The sequence below is a fragment of the Carcharhinus amblyrhynchos genome, chromosome 2, assembly GCF_965287045.1.
Source record: "Carcharhinus amblyrhynchos chromosome 2, sCarAmb.v2.hapA, whole genome shotgun sequence".
In the NCBI taxonomy this organism is placed as follows: domain Eukaryota; kingdom Metazoa; phylum Chordata; class Chondrichthyes; order Carcharhiniformes; family Carcharhinidae; genus Carcharhinus; species Carcharhinus amblyrhynchos.
The window spans coordinates 106,524,847-106,543,288 of record NC_137325.1 but is presented as its reverse complement, the minus strand read 5'-3'; the positions used below and the strand labels follow the sequence as shown (position 1 = coordinate 106,543,288).

Here is an 18,442-nt window from a genome sequence, read left to right as displayed (position 1 = left end):
CAAATGGACAGAACAAGCTGCCGGTACATGCTACAGCACATTACTAGCATGCACCCTGCTATTTCCCCATCACTGTTACTTTTTAAAGGTTTGGTGCTTTACAGAAGAACCCATGCCAGTTCTGGATGATTTCTTGGGAGTTCTGCTCAGTTGAATTCAGGAATCAATTTGACATTTGAGGAATGTTCAACATGTTCATTATAGATTCCTCTACGTGCTGTTTTTTATTTGTGTGGCTTTGAGCCCACTTAGTACAATGCCTGCATAAAAATAGCGTGAACAGGAATGAAGGTCAAGGTGCATGTTCCTGGACTTTAACAAACAGAAGTTCTACACTGCCGTATCCAAGCTTTTAAAAATTGGTCACGGTCAACTTTTTTGTTTGGAACATTTTGTTTAATTAAAAACCTCCAGATCATTTTAACTCTTTGCAAAATTGATTTGGGTAGTTGTGCTATTCTTTTGGTTGTTTTAAATTACATCACATTACTTTTCTTTAGGGTTTCACATTTGGCAAATCTGGAGAAATATTGACAATGAGATTACGATGCATGGCTTTTAAGGCAATGATGAGACAGGTAAAAACCATATATATTAATATTTAGTTTGTTTCTTTATTATCTTGCAAATACTTACAAATTTAGTTGGCTGCATTTACTTTGCACTCACTAAACCTTATTCAGAGAGAAAAAGAACTTTTGTTATCACTGGATCCAGTTAAATCAGTAGTGATAAAGAACAAAGAACAAAGAAAATTACAGCACAGGAACAGGCTCTTCAGCCCTCCAAGCTTGCACCGACCATGTCGCCCGACTAAACTAAAACCCCTATTCATGTATTTGTCAAGACGCCTCTTAAAAGTCACTACCTTATCCGCTTCCACTACCTCCCCTGGCAACAAATTCCAGGCACCCACTACTCTCTTTGTAAAAAATCTGCCTCGTACATCTCCTTTAAACCTTGCCCCTCGCACTTTAAACCTCTGCCCCCTAGTAAATGACTCTTTCACCTTGGGGAAAAAGTGGACTATCCACTCTGTCCATGCCTCTCATAATCTTGTAGACTTCTATCAGGTCGGCCCTCAACCTCCGTCGTTCCAATGAGAACAAACCAAGTTTCTCCAACCTCTCCTCATTGCTAATGCTCTCCATAGTAGGCAACATCCTGGAAAATCTTTTCTGTACCCTCTCCAAAGCCTCCACATCCTTCCGGTAGTGTGGCAACCAGATTTGAACATTATATTCCAAATGCGGCCTAACTTAGGTTCTACAAGGCCTCACTTGGAGTACTGCGTCCAGTTCTGGTCGCCGTACTACCGGAAGGATGTAGAGATCCTGGAGAGAGTGCAGAGGAGATTTACCAGGATGTTGCCTGGTATGGAAGGGCTGTCTTACGAGGAAAGATTGAATGAACTTGGGCTGTTTTCCCTTGAGAGACGTCGGCTGAGGGGGGATCTAATAGAGGTTTATAAGATTATGAAGGGGATAGATAGAGTAAATGGTGGTAAGCTTTTTCCGCTATTAGAAATGGATAGAACGAGGGGTCACGGGCTTAGGGTGAGGGGGGCTAGGTATAAGACAAATATTAGAGGGCAGTTTTTCACGCAAAGGGTAGTGGGGGTGTGGAATGCACTGCCGAGTAAGGTGTTGGAAGCAGGCACGCTAGGGTTGTTTAAGAGTCACTTAGACAGCCACATGAGCGGGCTACATATAGGGGGATATAGTAGGCCTTACTAAACATTGTAGGCTTGGGAATACGTTTTGCCTCAGGGATGTTAGTCTTTGCCTGTTTAATAATGAATTTTTTTGTCTCCACAGGCATTTAAGTCCAGCAAGGGGCATGCATGCGGCAGGTTGTAGTGGGCTGCTCTTGGACGTTGCTTCGGGAGTTGCCTATTGCTTCATGTCGTTAGTGTGCTTAAACTGGACCATCTCAAGGGCAACATGACAGCTCAGAGACTATCTCTGTTACTGTGCGGACACATGGATTTGGGCCTGTGTCTGTGGGAGTTTGCACGTTCTCCCCGTGGTTGCGTGGGTTTCCTCCGGGTGCTCCGGTTTCCTCCCACATCCCCAAAGATGTGCTTTTAGGCTGATTGATTGGGGTACTAAATTGTCCCTAAATTGGACCTCCCTGATCAGGCGTAGACTAAAATCATGAATAGGTCACTGAGACAGTGGGGCGGCGGCGCGGGCTCGTTGGGCCGAAGGGCCTGTTTCCCGTGCTGTGTTGTTCTTTGTTCTTTGTTCTTTGTACAAAGCTGCAACATGACTTGCCAATTTTTAAACTCAGTGCCCCAGCCGATGAAGGCAAGCGTGCCGTATACCTTCTTGTTTATCTTCTCCACCTACATTGCCACCTTCAGTGACCTGTATACTTGTCCCCCCAGATCCCTCTGCCTATCAATACTCTTAAGGGTTCTGCCATTTACTGTATATTTCCTATCTGTATTAGACCTTCCAAAATGCATTACCATATGTTTTGTAACTGTTTTATGGCTAATATCTTCATTTGCTATATTTCTAGTGACATGGCAAGTTTTCACCTTTTAAAACTTTCACCATAACAAATGCTGAAAAGCATGAGTGACTGTTTTCATTTTGTAGGCAACATTTTTTTAACTTATTCATGGAATGTGGGCAGCGTTTGTTGCCCATCTCTAATTGCCCTTGAACCGAGTGGCTTGCTAGGTCATTTCAGAGGCCATTTAAGATTCATCCACATTGCTGTGGATTTGGAGCCACAAGCAGATCAGACCGACAGATTTTATTCCCTCAGGGGCATTAATGAAGTGGATGGGTCTTCACGACAATTCCTCATTCCATAATAAATCCATCTGCTGCGGTTGGATTTGAACCAAAGCCACCAGAGCATTACCCTGGATCTCAAGATTACTAGTCCAGTGACAATACCACTACACCATTGCCTTCCTATTAAATTACAGAGGGTAGCCCTCTATTATACTTACACTATTATACATCATACTCTCTAGGGAAGGGGCCACGGATGTATCTTTTTAAGGAGAGCGATAGTGATGGTTCTTTTGAAAAAGATGGTGCCTGAAGAGAGAGAATCAACAGGGCGGCACAGTGGCACAATGGTTAACATAGAACACTACAGCACAAACAGGCCCTTCGGCCCACAAGTTGCGCCGATCACATCAATACCTACCAATCCATAGACCTATCTATAACCCCCAATCCCATTAATTCCCATATACTCATCCAGAAGTCTTTTAAAAGACCCCAGCGGGTTCGCTTCCACCACCACTGACGGCAGCCGATTCCATTCACTCACCACCCTCTGAGTGAAAAACTTACCCCTAACATCACCTCTGTTAGCACTGCTGCCTCACAGCGCCAGAGACCTGAGTTCAATACCAGCCTTAGGTGACTATTTGTGTGGAGTTTGCACATTTTCCTATGTGCGTGGATTTCATCTAAGTGCTCCAGTTTCTTCCTACATTCCAAAGATGTGCACGTTAGGTTGATTGGTCATGCTCCATTGCCCTTTATTGTGCCAAGATGTGTAGGTAAGGGGGATTGGTGGGGTAAATATGTGGGGTTCTGGGGATAGGGCATGAGAAAGATGCTCTGTTGGAGAGTCAATGCATATTCAATGGACTAAATGGCCTCTTTCTGCAGAATAGGGATTCTATAATAAGTAGCTGCTGGACCTGGAAGACCATGATCTACAACTGTCAGACTAGCTCATGAACCAACAATGCCATAGAGTAGTGGTATAAATCCCCTAGACTGTCAGCAAAGACTTGACATGTTTATCACGGTGGCTTGATTTCTCAGGTTCCTATCCACTGGGATAGGAATCTGATTTTCACTCATACCAAATAAAGGGGTAATCCTGCAGAAATAATTTATATGACAATAGTTAATTGATATTAATTTATAAGGTGCAATTTTACTGTAGTGATTCCAGCAAACTTTTCAATTGGCTTTCAGACATATTAAATTCAGTATCCATTCAGCAATCGATAAACTCTTTTCATTTAACATTCTAACAAATAATGCTGCAAAATACATTGCAAGTGATTTAAGTCCAGGCAAAAAGACAGGTGAATGTGCATACATCTGATGGTCTTTTGTTGTCATAAGTGCATAACAAATTCATTTTTATGTATGTTTATTTTAGGATATAAGTTGGTTTGATGATTCGAAGAACAACACTGGAGCATTGACTACCAGACTAGCCACTGATGCATCTCAAGTTAAGGGGGTAAATATCTATTGCCTTCTGGCTTTGAACATTCCAGTTCACCGCAGGAGTCAAAAGTTGTGATGAAACCTAGTTGAATTATTGTAAAGATCATGTTAGATTCATTGAATAACGCAGCACAGAACAAGGTCATTTGGTTCATCGAGTCTGTGCTGGTCCTGACAAAGTGCAGTCCTTGCTATTTCTCCATATCCCTTCACTTTTAGTCCTTCAAGTAGCTGAAGGAGAAAAATGCTTTTGATTTAGTTCTTTAATCAGATGGATATTCCATTACATCGGCAATTTAAGAGAAAAACTTACTTTATTTAAATGTCTTAAGAAGTAATTGAAATATCCTCGTTCATAAGCCATATCTCTATGACAAATGCTCATTTTGATTTTGGGCTTATTGTTGGTCAAGTTATGACAAATAATTAATTTATTGAGAAAGGAAGCTGCCAACAAACGTAAGGTTAACATGCACAGTACTAACATTGCTTCTTGTGCAGTTCCTGACCTAATACTGAGAGGCTAAGTGACTTCCAGAAGATATCAGCTCAATTAATTTCAGTTCAACCAAAACACTATAAACAATATGCATCAAGTTCCCAAAATGCTAAACAAGTTTGTTAAAGGTTGAGAAATTAACTTAATCGAAACATTAAAGAGAGTAGCTACATTTTTGTTTCTAAAAACTTAATTTTAATGAACAGTTTCTTGCATTCATGTCTTTACTGTAGGCTACTGGCATCAGACTTGGTATAATTGCTCAGAATATGGCTAACCTAGGATGTGCGTGTACTATTTCCTTCGTATATGGCTGGCAGCTGACATTATTGATCTTAGCCATTGTGCCAATCCTGGCAATAGCGGGACTGGTACAAATGAGAATGCTCACTGGACATGCCACCAAGGATAAGAAAGAACTTGAGAAATCTGGAAAGGTGGGTAATTTTGAAGGGAGGGAATGACATTTGATAGTATCTTTGAACTTCTAGAATTGAATTTAGCACACTTCTGTCACTATGTTTGAAGATGGGGAATCATGTTAAATCCAATGAGCAGGGCCACCACCTACCTAACAGTCCCGCCCCCACCACAATTATGCCAGAGGCAGGGTGGAATTGAATGGGCCACCTGCCAGTGGGCCAGTTGAAGCCTTTAACTGATAAGCAATGCCCTCATATGGTTTCCTCTCTTCGCCATTGGAATTTAACCAACTGCGGGAGAGGCCCACACCGATTGACCAAACTGAGCTGCATGGACTCACAGTGGACAGGATGGTCCATACTTAACTGACAGTCCCCTCCACTCCCCCCAACCCCATTGTGGACTCCTGCCATCAGCCCTCAAAAAATTACAAAGTTCCAATTCATTGCAGTTCACCTCCTCGTGGCCCAAGTACAGTATGGGCAGTGTCCACCACTCCCTCTAAAGATCAGGCATGTTTAGCTGTGGGAGGGAGGAAGGATTTCTGAGGAAGTGATGGTGATAATGGGGGTGGGGCAGGATATCTGGATAGAGTCATAGAGGTTTACAGCATGGAAATAGGCCCTTCGGCCAAACTTATCCATGCCGCCTTTTTTTTAATGACTAAGCTAGTCCCAATTGCCCGCATTTGGCCCATATCCCTCGATAGCCATCTTACCCATGTACCTGTCTAAACGCTTTTTAAAGACAAAATTGTCCCTGCCTCTACTACTACCTCTGGCAGCTTGTTTCAGACACTCATCCCCTCTGTGTGAAGAAAAACTGTCCCTCTGGACCCTTTTGTATCCCTCCCCTCTCACCTTAAAGTAAGTCTATTTATTAGTCACAAGTAGGCTTAAATTAACACTGTAATGAAGTTATTGTGAAAATCCCCTAGTTGCCATGCTCCAGCGCCTATTTAGGTACACTAAGAGAAAATTTAGCAACACCCATTCACCTAACCAGCATGTCTTTCAGACTGTGGGAGGAAACTGGAGCATCCGGAGGAACCCCATATACAAAATGGGGGGAATGTGCAGACTCTGCACAGACAGTGACCCAAGTTGGGAATCGAACCTGAATCCCTGGTTCTGTGAGGCAGCAGTAATAACCATTGTGCCACTGCACCACCTATGCCCTCTAGTTTTAGGCTCCCCTACTTTTGGGAAAAGATATTGATTATCTAGCTGATCTATGCCCCTCATTATTTTAGACTTCTATAAGCTAAAACTCCTACATTCCTGAGAAAAGAAGTGTCCCAGTCTATCCAGCCTGTCCTTTATAACTCAAGCCATCAAGTCCTGGTAGCATCCTAGTAAATCTTCTCTGCACCTTTTCTAGTTTAATAATATCCTTTCTATATTACTCCATTAACTGAGTAAGCCCTGCCCTGGTTCGATCTACTAAAATGCATCACCTCGCATTTATCTAAATTAAACTTCATCTGCCATTAATCACCCCACTAGCCCGATTGATCAAGATCCCATTGCAATCCGAGTTAACCTTCTTCACTGTCCACTATGCCACCGATCTTGGTGTCATCTGCAAACTTACTAACCATGCCTCCTAAATTCTCTTCCAATTCATTAATATAAGTGACAAATAACAATGGACCCAGCACTGATCCCTGAGGCACACCGCTGGTCGCAGGCCTCCAGTTTGAAAAACAATCCTCTACAACCACCCTCTGTCTTGTGTCATCAAGCCAATTTTGTATCCATTTGGCTACCTCACCCTGGATCTCATGAGATTTAAACTTACGCAACAAACATACTTACCATGTGGTACCTTGTCTAAGGCCTTGCTAAAGTCCATGTAGATAACATCAACTGCACTGCCCTCACCTACCTTTTTGGCTACCCTTCAAAAAATTCAATCAAATTTGTGAGACATGATCTTCTATTCACAAAGCCATGCATTTCATCAGGTCCCGGGGATTTATCTATCTTGATGCACTTTAAGACTTCCTGCACCTCCTTCTCTGTTAGATGTACACTCCTCAAAACATCAGTATTTATTTCCCCAAGTTCCCTAACATCCACGTCTTTCTCAATAGTAAATACTGATGAGAAATATTCATTTAGGATCTCACCCGTCTCTTGTGGATCCGCAAATAGACCTTGCTGATCCTGAAGAGAGCCTGCTCTCTCCCTAGTTACTCTTTTGCCCTTTATGTGTTTGTAGAATATTTTTGGATTCTCCTTTGCCTTATCTGCCAAAGCAATCTCATGTCCCTTTTTTGCCCTCTTGATTTCTCTCTTGACTCTACTTCTACACCCTCTGTACTCTTCAAGGAGTCCACTTGATCCCAGCTACCTATGAATGTCATGTGCCTCCCCCTTCTTCTTGACCAGGGCCTCAGTATCCTGAGTCATCCAGGGTTCCCTACATCTATCAGCCTTGCCTTTCACTCTTAGAGGAATGTGCTTACCCTGAACCCTGGTTAACATATTTTTGAAACTCTCCCACGTAACAGACATCCCTTTGCCTTTCCATAAACTCCCCCAATTAACTGTTGAAAGCTTTATCTGATACCATTAAAATTGGCCTTGCCCCAATTTAGAATTTTAACTTCTGGGCCAGATCTATCGTTCTCCATAGCTATCTTAAAACTAATAGACTTATGGTTACTGGTCCCAAAGTGATCCCTCACTAACTAACTTCTGTCACCTGGCCTTTGTTATTTCCCAAGAGGAGGTCAAGTTTTGCCCTTTCTCTGGTTGGCTGTTGATCAATTATTGCCGTACATGGGTGCACAGGAAAGATTGGAGATTGTAGAGATTGGATTTGGGTGGATTTGAACATATCACAAATGGAGAGGGTGTATAATGGTGGGATTGAGGGTGAAGTGGGTTGGCAGGTGGGGAGAGCAATCAATAATCTTGTTGGCTGAGAAATCCAATGTACTTTCTTGAGCCTGGAGAAATACTCTTGTTCCTCTTGGGTAAAGACACTTAGCTATGGATCCGGCTCTTCTCCACTCCCTTCTACCTGTTAGGTTTTCTCAGGCCAGCAAAGCACATATAACAATATTTGGAAATAAAAGACTTTTTGAAATAGAGCAAGCAGCCTCAGTGATAGCTTTCAGTGACTGACCCACCTCCTGAGAGTGAACTGGTGGCCCACGCTTCATTCTGCAGGAAGAGGGCAGGCTCAAAGCAAGTCTGAAATTGTGAAAATCCTACTTTCCCACCCAACCCAAGCCCACACATTTCGCGGGGCGGGGGGGATTAAAATAATCTCCATGGTGTCTGGCAGTTGGGATCCCATCCACTACAAATTTGAAAGACCTTTTGAATAGGTTATCAAGCTTCCTATTAGTTACAGTTGTTAATGGTCCATGTAAAACTCTTGCCATCTTGATCCTAGTGCCCTACTGTCAAAGGAGGTTAGAACCAAAACTTTGGCCCTTTTGTGACTCGCAGGGCTCTCCTGTGCTTCGGGTTGGTAGGACATTCCTCTGCTCAAGAATAAATACAAGACTGAGAGCGCTGGCATTGTTTTCTCAGCTTTCACAGTTGAGAATTAATGACTATCCCACTGGGAGATAAATACAAGCAATGTCTTATTGCATGTCCGTTCCCCACATTTTATTTTGCTCTTTTCCCTCTCATTTGCTCTTCTGGTTCTGCAGCTGGTTAGGAAGCAATAATTATCTCTGCCTCTCCTCACGTAACTTTTGTCTTAACATTTTGAGCTCTCAGCTTGCTGCAAATTTGGGTTTCATGTTCACTCAGCAATGTTCTACATTGAGAGATGTTTCTTTACAAGGAGAACATTCAACATGAATCATTATAATAAGGAAAATTCACTCAGCATGCTTCATCATCATATACTTCTTCAGGTTATGGGACAGCTTAAGCAAGTGTCTCAGATCTGGCCACGTTATCTATAACTATATGGAGAACATTCATTTTTAGGAGCACTGTAAACTCCATGTGCTGAGGGACGTTTGGCAAAGCTCGATTCGATATTTGCTTTGACAGCGAGAGCTGCAAACAACATGTTGTTTGTTTCTTGATGAAAAGTTAACCACAGGAGACTGTTGCAATCACTTTTACACTAGTGCGCACAAACAAACACGTGGGTGTGGGGAGAGGGGTGTTGAGTGGTAATATTAACCTAAACAAAATGAGCAAATTTGGGTCAGGTGGGAATGGGAATTGAATTGATAAAAAAAAATCCTGACCTCAACCCAGCCACTTCTGGTTTTAATAGAAGTGGGAACAAGGTCATATTGGTGGCCATTCCCAAAGACAGGTTGGCACTTCAAATATTATAGCAAAAATGACTTGTTTGTGTTCACCATTTGAAACGTAAGCCTGGTTGGTAGGATTTCTTCAGCCTCAGGAAATTCACCAGCTAAATGGGAGAAGAGACTGCCGGTACAGGAGGTAAGTGCCTTTTACCTGCAGGATCCAGCATGCTTGTCTAGCCTATCTCTCACAATTGGACAACCCATCATACCCTACTGATGTCCAACCTCTCTTCCTTCAAGACCTGCAATCCCCTACATGTAGGCCTCCGATTGCTCCAAATTGATCCCCACTGGTTGGTTATACCTTCAGAAAAAATGAATAAATAAAGTCATGATGTCATTTGAAAATGTGCAGAGTACATCACAAGAGTTGTCACTGTATTTATGGGAATGTACTTCAGATGTCTCCGCACAAAAGTGCAATGCACTTTGAAGTGCACGGCAACTTCAAGAAAATCTCAAAAGAAGCCCTATCAGGCTAACACACTCCCTTACACAAATGCTCAAACATACAGATATTCTGCTTGAGATTAATTCTACCTGAGGAACATGCTTTATATTTCTATTCTGCAATTGTTCTGAGGCTTTCTATGGATGAAGATGAAGGTGCTTGATCTTTTTTTGATTAGATTTAATATTGTCACATGTATTGGTATACAGTGAGAAGTATTGTTCCTTGCACACTATACAGACAAAGCATACCTTGCATAGAGAAGAAAAGGAGAGAGAGCATAATGTAGACATAGCTAAGGTAGAGAGAAATATCAACTTAATGTGAGGTGGGTCCATTCAAAAGCCTGATGGCAGCAGTGAGGAAGCTGTTCTTGAGTCAGTTGGTACGTCTCTTCAGACTTTTGTATCTTTTTCTTGATGGAAGATGGTGGAAGAGAGAATGTCCAGGGTGCGTGGGGTCCTTAATTATGCTGGCTGCTTTTCTGAGGCAGTGGGAAATGTAGACAGAGTCAATGGATGGGAGGTTGGTTTGAGTGATGGACTAAGCTTTGTTCACGGCCCTTTAGAGTTTCTTGTGGTCTTGTAAAGAGCAAGAGTCATACCAAGCTGTGATACAACCAGAAAGAATGCTTTCTATGGCACATCTGTAAAAATTGATAAGAGTCGTAGTGGATGTGCCACATTTTCTTAGTCTTGCAGCAGCCATCCGTCTAGCATTCCTTTACTGAAAACTAACATGGATATTCTGGATTATTGTGAAAATCAGGCCCTGTAAAATTGAGCAATGCCTTAGGCTGTGTTGAGATGTTAGAATAACTTATTTTCAAAATCTTCATAGCTGTTACTGCTTTTTTTTGGCCTATCAGGAAAGAATAATTATATGCTTGCCTAGACAACCGGGTCAAGGTTAACAAACTCAGCTGGTGAAAGAAGTTGAGTTTCACGATTGGGAATTTTGAAATTCATTAACTGAATTATTCTTACTGTGCTAAAAGATTCTCCCTTAATTTTGTTGTATTTAATATTGTATTCTCCACTTTAAACAGATTGCTACAGAAGCAGTTGAAAACATTCGAACAGTTGTCGCTCTAACAAGAGAAAGAAGGTTTGAACAAATGTATGAAGAAAGCTTGAAAGTTCCTAGCAGGTAAATGACAATCAGACTTCTTTAGTTAACAGTGGCTTCTGGTTGACAGCAGAAAGATCATGATTCAGACTGAATAAGACAAATTCTGTTTGTACCAGAAAAAATTCAGGGCTTTTAATCAGAGCTTTAGAAAGCAGGGCCTGGATTTTCTCAAGGCTTTGAAGAAGTGTTTAGAGTTGGGAGGGTTGGTAAAATGATGGTGAAAGACATTGGGAGGGAAATCTGATTCCATCCCCAAAGATATTCCCAGGGGACAGGAATGGCTGGAGGGGTGCGTTCAATAGGAAACCCCCTTGACAATGATGGGACCACAAGAGCCAGCTGCCAACAAGTGACACACCACCTCCCGCCACCGTGAAACACATCGAGATGATATCCCACCAATCTCTCAGCATTTCTCAGTGAGTGGGCAACAAGTTGGCAGATGCCGTACATGATGGCAAAATGTGAGGTTTTTCATTGCGACCATAAGAGTAGCAAAGCAGAATATTTTTTTCAAAGGAATGAAACTTGTAAAAATTGATATTCAGAGAAACTTGGGTGTACTCAATGAAGGAGTATAAAAAGTTAATGTATAGTTAGGAAAGCACAGAATCACAGAATTGTTACAGCACAGAAGGAGGCCTTTTGACTCATTGGCTGGAATTTTACTGTCCCGCCGCCATGGGAATTGGAGCAGGTGAGGGACAGAACATGGAAAGGATCGCTGACCCTGGGCAGGAATTACGATTTTGGGACGAGTGAGGCCATAAAATCCCGCCTGTTATGTCTGCACCAGCTCTGAGCAATGCACTTAGTGCCGTTCTCCCTCTTTTTCTCCGTAACCCTGCACATACTTCCTTTTCATATACCAGTCTGATTCCTTAAACCTGCCTTAGGCAGTGCAGTCCAGCCTTAATTACTTGCTATAGTAAGTTATTCTCTTGTCACTTTTACGTCTTCAACCAATTATTTTACATCCTTGTCCTCTCGTTCTCAGTGTTTTCATAAGTAGGGAAAGTCTCTTCCTATCTACTCTGTCCAGATCCCTCATGATTTTGAATATCTAAATTAAATTTCCTCCCATCTTTTTTTCCAAGGAAAGCAATCCCAACTGCTGTGATGGTGGAGTTGGATACTTTAGGAACTTTCAAGCAGTTATTGGATAGGCACATGGAGCACACCAGAATTATAGGGAGTGGGATGGCTTGATATTGGGTTTGGACATAACTTGGCACAACATTGAGAGCCGAAGGGTCTGTACTGTGCTGTACTGGTCTATGTTCTATACGTTCTCTAATCTGTCTTCATAACTGAAGTTCCTCATTCCTGGAACTATTCTCATGAATCTTTTCTATACTCTCTCCAGTGCCTTCACATCCTTCTAAATAGCAAATGGCCGTTATTTCAAGGGTATTACAAAGAACAAAGAACAAAATCAGCCTGGGAAACAGGCCCTTCGGCCCAATGAGCCCGCACTGCCATCTCAACACCACCTCTCTACCCATGACCCCTATCTAATGTTTTATGGCCATCCAGATTGAGGGAATCTGATTCAGGGACAATTTATTTCTGCCAATCAGCCTAACAGCACATCTTTGGGGTGTGGGAGGAAACCGGAGCACCTGGAGAAAACCCACGCAAGCACGGGGAGAATGCGCAAACTCCCACAGACAGCAGCCCAAATCCATGTGTCTGCACAGCAATCAGTGATAGTCACTGAGCTGTCGTGTTGCCCAGTATCTTGTCCAGTTTAGGCACACACTAACGACATGAAGCACTAGGCCAATCTCGAACAACCAAGAGCAGCCCCAGTACGACCCATCGCGTGTATGCCCCTCGTTGGACACGAGGTGGACCGACTTAAAACCTGTGAATGAAAAGAGAAAAACATTATTATCATACTATACCCATTTACATTTCTAGGGACACCCCAATGCTAATGACCCTTAATTAAAGGTTCTCCTATATCCACCCATCTCCAACTCAGTCATGTGCCTGTCTAAATTACTCTTAAAGGACTCTAGCATGTTTGCTTCCACCACCTTACTTGGCGGAGTATTCCATTACCCCCACTACCCTCTGTGGGAAAAACCTCCCTCTAATATCTGTGTTGTACCTCTCCCCCCTCACCTTAAGTCCATGGCCCCTTGTCCTACGTGACTCTATTATAGGAAATAGCTTACCTCTGTTTACTCTATCTATACCCTTCATAATATTATATACCTCTATTAGATCCCCCCTCAGTCGGCGTCTTTCAAGGGAAAAGTGCCCCAATTTCTTCAATCTTTCCTCATACCCCAGTCCTTCCACACCAGGCAACATCCTGGTAAACCTCCTCTGCACTGTCTCCAGAGTCTCCACGTCCTTCTGGTAGTAAGGTGACCAGAACTGTACGCAGTACTCCAAATGCGGCCTAACCAACGTTCTGTACAACTGCAACATTAGACTCCAGCTCTTATATTCTATACCCCTTCCTATAAAGGCTAACATACCATAGGCTTTCTTCACCACACTCTCCACTTGCACTGCCACCTTCAAAGACTTGTGCACTTGCAGCCCCAGGTCTCGCTGCGACTCTATGCTCCTTACAGGCTTACCCTTTATCATTACTCCCCCCTACATTATTCCGGCCAAAATGCATCACCTCACATTTATCCGGATTAAACTCCATTTGCCACGTATCTGCCCAATCAACCAGCCTATCAATATCCCTCTGTATTGCCAGACACTGCTCCTCACTGCCCGCCAATCCAGCCATCTTGGTGTCATCAGCAAATTTGCTGATCACACCACCTACTCCCTCTTCCAAATCATATATATACACTACAAAGAGAAGAGGTCCCAGTACTGAGCCCTGCGGCTTTTTACTGTGCACACCACTAGTGACAGACCTCCAGCTAGAAAAAGACCCCTCCACAACTACTCTCTGACTCCTCTTTGCAAGCCAGTTCTCTACCCATCTAGATACCTGGCCACGTATCCCATGAGTTTTAAAAGTATTGGAGTACAAGAACAAATAAGTCTTGCACAGAGCTTTGCTGAGACCACATCATGTGCAATTTGAGTCTTCATACTTAAAGAAGGATATGCTTGCATTGGAGGCAGCATAGCGAAGTTCAATAGATTGGCTCCTGGAATGATGTTCTATGATGACAGGATGAATAAATTGGGTCTACACTCTCCGGGATTTAGAAGAATGAGGCAATCTCATTGAAACATTTAAGATTATGAAGGATCTGAACAGAATCAAAACTAAGATGTTGGTTGAGATCTTATGGCGTTGTTTATCCCGAAACCGTAAAATCCCATATTAGGTCAACGGACCTTTCCATTATCCGTCTCTCGATCACTCTGTGGTGGGCGGGGGTGTAAAATTCCGGCCATTGTTTCCCCTGGCTGGGGGATGCGGAATACAGGGGGCACAATTTTAGGCTAAGAAACAGATCATTTAAAACTGAGACAAGGAGAAATTTCTTCAACCAAAGGGTGTGATATTTGGAATTCTCTATTCCAGAGCATTGTGGATGACAAATGCTTGGTCTCTCAGGGAATAAAAGAAAAGGGAGAGGGCAAGAAAGTGGATTTGAAACCCAATATCAGCCATAATCATATTGAATGGTGTTGCAGGCTGGATAGGCCAAATGATCTTCTCCTCCTATTTCTTATGTCCTTACGTTTCTAAAAAAGCTGCATGGTTAAAATAGCAATTGTATCCCTTCCAATGTTCACCCCATTCCCATCAGTTTTAAAATTGTACCTGAACATTTCCTGCTGGGCGATAGAATTGTCATGTATTTTCCTTCTTATTTTCCAAAGGAATGCAGAAAAGAAGGCTCAGGTTTATGGAATCACCTTCGCACTTTCACAGGCAATTCTGTACTTTGCTTATGCAGCATGTTTCCGGTTTGGGGCCTGGTTGGTTACAAATAATTATATGGTTTTCCGGGATGTTATGCTGTAAGTATGAATGATTGTTACAGATGTTCAGTTTATAGAAAGACAAAGCAGAATTTTTCCAGCCCCACGAGGGATCATGGTGGGGGATTGCAGTAATAGGGGAGGCAATGGCCTAGTGGTATTATCGCTAGACTATTAATCTAAAAGCTTAGTTAATGTTCTGGGAACCTTGGGCTCGAAATCCATCAAGCCGGACGTGGAAATTGAATTCAGTAAAGTGTCTGGAATTCAGAATCAACAGATGACTATGAAGCCTTGTTGATTGTCGGAAAAACTCCACCCACTAGTGTCCTTTAGGGAAGGAAAACTGCTGTCCTTACCTGGTCTGGCCTCCCTGTAACTCCAGATCGACAGCAAAGTGGTTGACTCTCAACTGCCCTCTGAACTGGACTAGTAAGCCACGCAGTTCAAGGGCAACTAGGGATGGGCAATAAATGTTGGCCAGCCAGCGACGCCCATGACCCATGGATGAATTAAAAAAATACTGGAGGAGACAGCTATGAGGAACTGGTTATGTCCTGCCATCAGAGAATTTTACTGACAGCAGAATTGGCTTTGGAAGCAAATTTAAATATTCAAATACTCCATTAAGGGCCAATTTAACGAGGCCTTTTTTTTGTCAACAGTGGATCGATGCCCCAACAGCTGAGTGCAGGCAGACTCCCAATGGCAACACAGGTTGGGGGAGGGGAGAGATATTTATTTATTTAAAGGGGGTGGTGCAGGCAGAGAAGGCAGGCCTCACAGCCCCAACAATTAGCTCGGAGGGCTTTCTCCTCTGTCAACATTATTTTCAAGTTTTTTTTCCAAAGGTTCTCCCATCCATCTGGTGAAGTCTGCAGGGCCCATGCCTTCCTTATTGGCCTTCTTATTGGTAGTCACGATGTGGAGATGCCGGTGTTGGATTGGGATAAAAACAGAAAGAAGTCTCACAACACCAGCTTAAAGTCCAACAGGTTTATTTGTAGCAAATTCCACGAGTTTTGTGGTGTTTGCTACAAATAAACCTGTTGGACTTTAAGCTGGTGTTGTGAGACTTCTTTCTCTTCTTATTGGGCCAGTAGCTCCAGGGGACAGGTGGCCATCCTGCATAGAATGACAACCCCGGCAGCAGCTTCTTCAGGAGATACCGCTTGTGAAACGGTGGAAGTCCCACCAGTTTGTCACTGGTGCTGCCGACATGCACCTGCGGTTGCTGTCAGGACTTGGACCTTTCCAAGAAAACTTTACCCCAATACTTAACAACTCGACAATTAGAGCAAATCATTTTTGAGACAACTGCTTGAAGTGTGTAAAATGCTTAAAATGGAGTCACAGTTCTAAACCCTCTGAGCTCTTGGACAGTAAATAGCAACACAGAGACTGCCTTTGCATCTCATCCAACTTCCTTCATGCTCTTCCCAGGCAGTTTCCTTAAAACATGTTTATATGCTTCTCAGTGAATTATAGTTGCAGTTCCCCCCAAGCAATTAAGGCAGAAAATGTTGGGAAATGCTCAACAATGCATCTATGAGGAGAACAGAATAATGTTTTAGGCATAAAACCTTTCATAATTTTAAGGTAACGTTTATTATATTTATTAGTTACAAGTAGGTTTACATTAACACTGCAATGAATTTACTGTAAAAATCCCCTAGTCGTCACACTCCAGCGCCTGTTCAGCTACATTGAGGGAGAATTTAACATGGCCACTGCACTTAACCAGCACATCTTTCAGACTGTGAGAGGAAACTGGAGCACCCGGCAGAAACTTACAGAGACACAGGGAGAACGTGCAAATTCCACACAGATAGTGACCCAAGCTGGGAATCAAACCTGGGTCCCTGGCGCTATGAAGCAGCAGTGCTAACCGCTGTGCCACCATACTACAACTCTATAATGCAAATCTATATCAAATCTTACTAAGACCATGATTGGAACACTTTGTGCTGTTTAGGAAAGGTGCAGAGGCTACTGAGATGGTACTGCACAGATTCACTAGTATGCTGCGGTAAATGATGAAATTCGAAAAAGTTTTAAAAATTGCTTCTTTTTATTGCAGCAGAGCAGAATGTGGGGATGTGATAGTGGTGTCTAAAATTATGACAAAATGGGATAGAGTAGGTAGAAATAGACCACTTGCAGTGACTAAGGAGTCTGGATTGAGAGGACAGATTTAAAATTAAATATAGGAGATATAGAATTAAAAGCAGGAGAAAGAATTGTGAGGCTTTGAAATGTATACAAGTATCAGGCACCTTATCCCACACATCCCAAAATCCAGAAGGACCCAGAGACTGGATCCTGTGCTGGAAACCAATGAATGGGAGAAAACATGTACAATATTTTGCTTTTGTATTTTCATTCAGCTGGAAAACATGAGGAAAAAGTGATGAGGAGGGAACTAACAGATTGACCAACTATAGACAGGGAGTAAAGATGTTAAATCACTTAAACGCTGCTCAATAAAAGACAGTTCAGTGAAAAAAAAGATTGACAGTTTTCCATCCAGCCCTCCACCACGGAACGCAAAATCTGGAAAATCCCCATATCCAGTACACATCCAGCCTCGAGCTTCCTAGATGAAGGGTCCAGTATCCATACGACCAGAGTTGGTTAAAGCAGAGACCTAATCAAATTTTTAAGAAACAGTTACATAGGCAGTTGAACGAAATGAAAACCAAGGTGAGCAAGTGGAACTGTGACTATTGCTTTTCTGGAGATTAAACACCATGGGCTGGTTGGGCTGAATGGCCTGTTTCCACATTACAGTTCCAATCTAATGAAATTCTGTGAGTGTCTCCAATATTTGCCAATGTTCTTTCCTCATGTGTCTATCTCTCTATCTATCTTCTATATATTTGCTTCCGAACATGGTCTTATGCTTTTCCCATCTATATTTTCTGTTTGTTTTCATCTCTTTCACTGTCTGATGGTTTGGCACATCACAGAGAAGAAAGTTTCAGTTTCTCTTTCCCCCACTGCCAGCTTCTGAGCTCAAGGAAAGATGTACTCAGACAGTTGTAATGGTCTTCCTGGGTGACTGCTGCAGAACGCTGTTGGTGGGGCTGAGGATGCAGGCTTTCTGAATGCTGCCCTGCTGTTTCTGTGCACTGGTATGCTTAGCACCTTTCTGCTTTTAATGAAATTTATAACAAGTAGCCCTTTGTTGTCAATGCCATACCTATTAAACGTTGCAATGCATTTACATCTGACATGTAGTACAATCATTTTAAGACAAAGCAATCAAAATGTTTGCATACTGTATGAAGACTTTATAAATTCCCTTTGAATGATCAATGTGTACAGAAAATAACATGTTAGTAAAGGTGAGACTGTGCATTGCTTAATTTTATTTGTAACAATTCCAGCGTATTTTCAGCAATTGTGTTTGGAGCTATGGCTTTGGGGCAGACCAGCTCATTTGCACCTGACTATGCAAAGGCCAAAATGTCTGCTGCTCACATCCGTATGCTACTTGAGCA

At 42.6% G+C, this 18,442-nt stretch overlaps 1 protein-coding gene across 1 annotated transcript in view; it reads left to right on the top strand.

The window, feature by feature from the left end:
- The window catches only part of abcb4 (ATP-binding cassette, sub-family B (MDR/TAP), member 4), a 105,326-nt gene extending 87,305 nt beyond the window's left edge, over positions 1-18,021 (top strand). Inside the window, exons 17-22 of the mRNA XM_080210614.1 lie at positions 501-578; positions 4,150-4,233; positions 4,953-5,156; positions 10,939-11,039; positions 14,838-14,978; positions 17,909-18,021. Of these exons, the coding sequence (XP_080066740.1) occupies positions 501-578; positions 4,150-4,233; positions 4,953-5,156; positions 10,939-11,039; positions 14,838-14,978; positions 17,909-17,984 (684 nt within the window). The 3' untranslated portion in view covers positions 17,985-18,021. The remainder of the gene's footprint in view (positions 1-500; positions 579-4,149; positions 4,234-4,952; positions 5,157-10,938; positions 11,040-14,837; positions 14,979-17,908) is intronic.
- Positions 18,022-18,442: the final 421 nt, after the last annotated feature.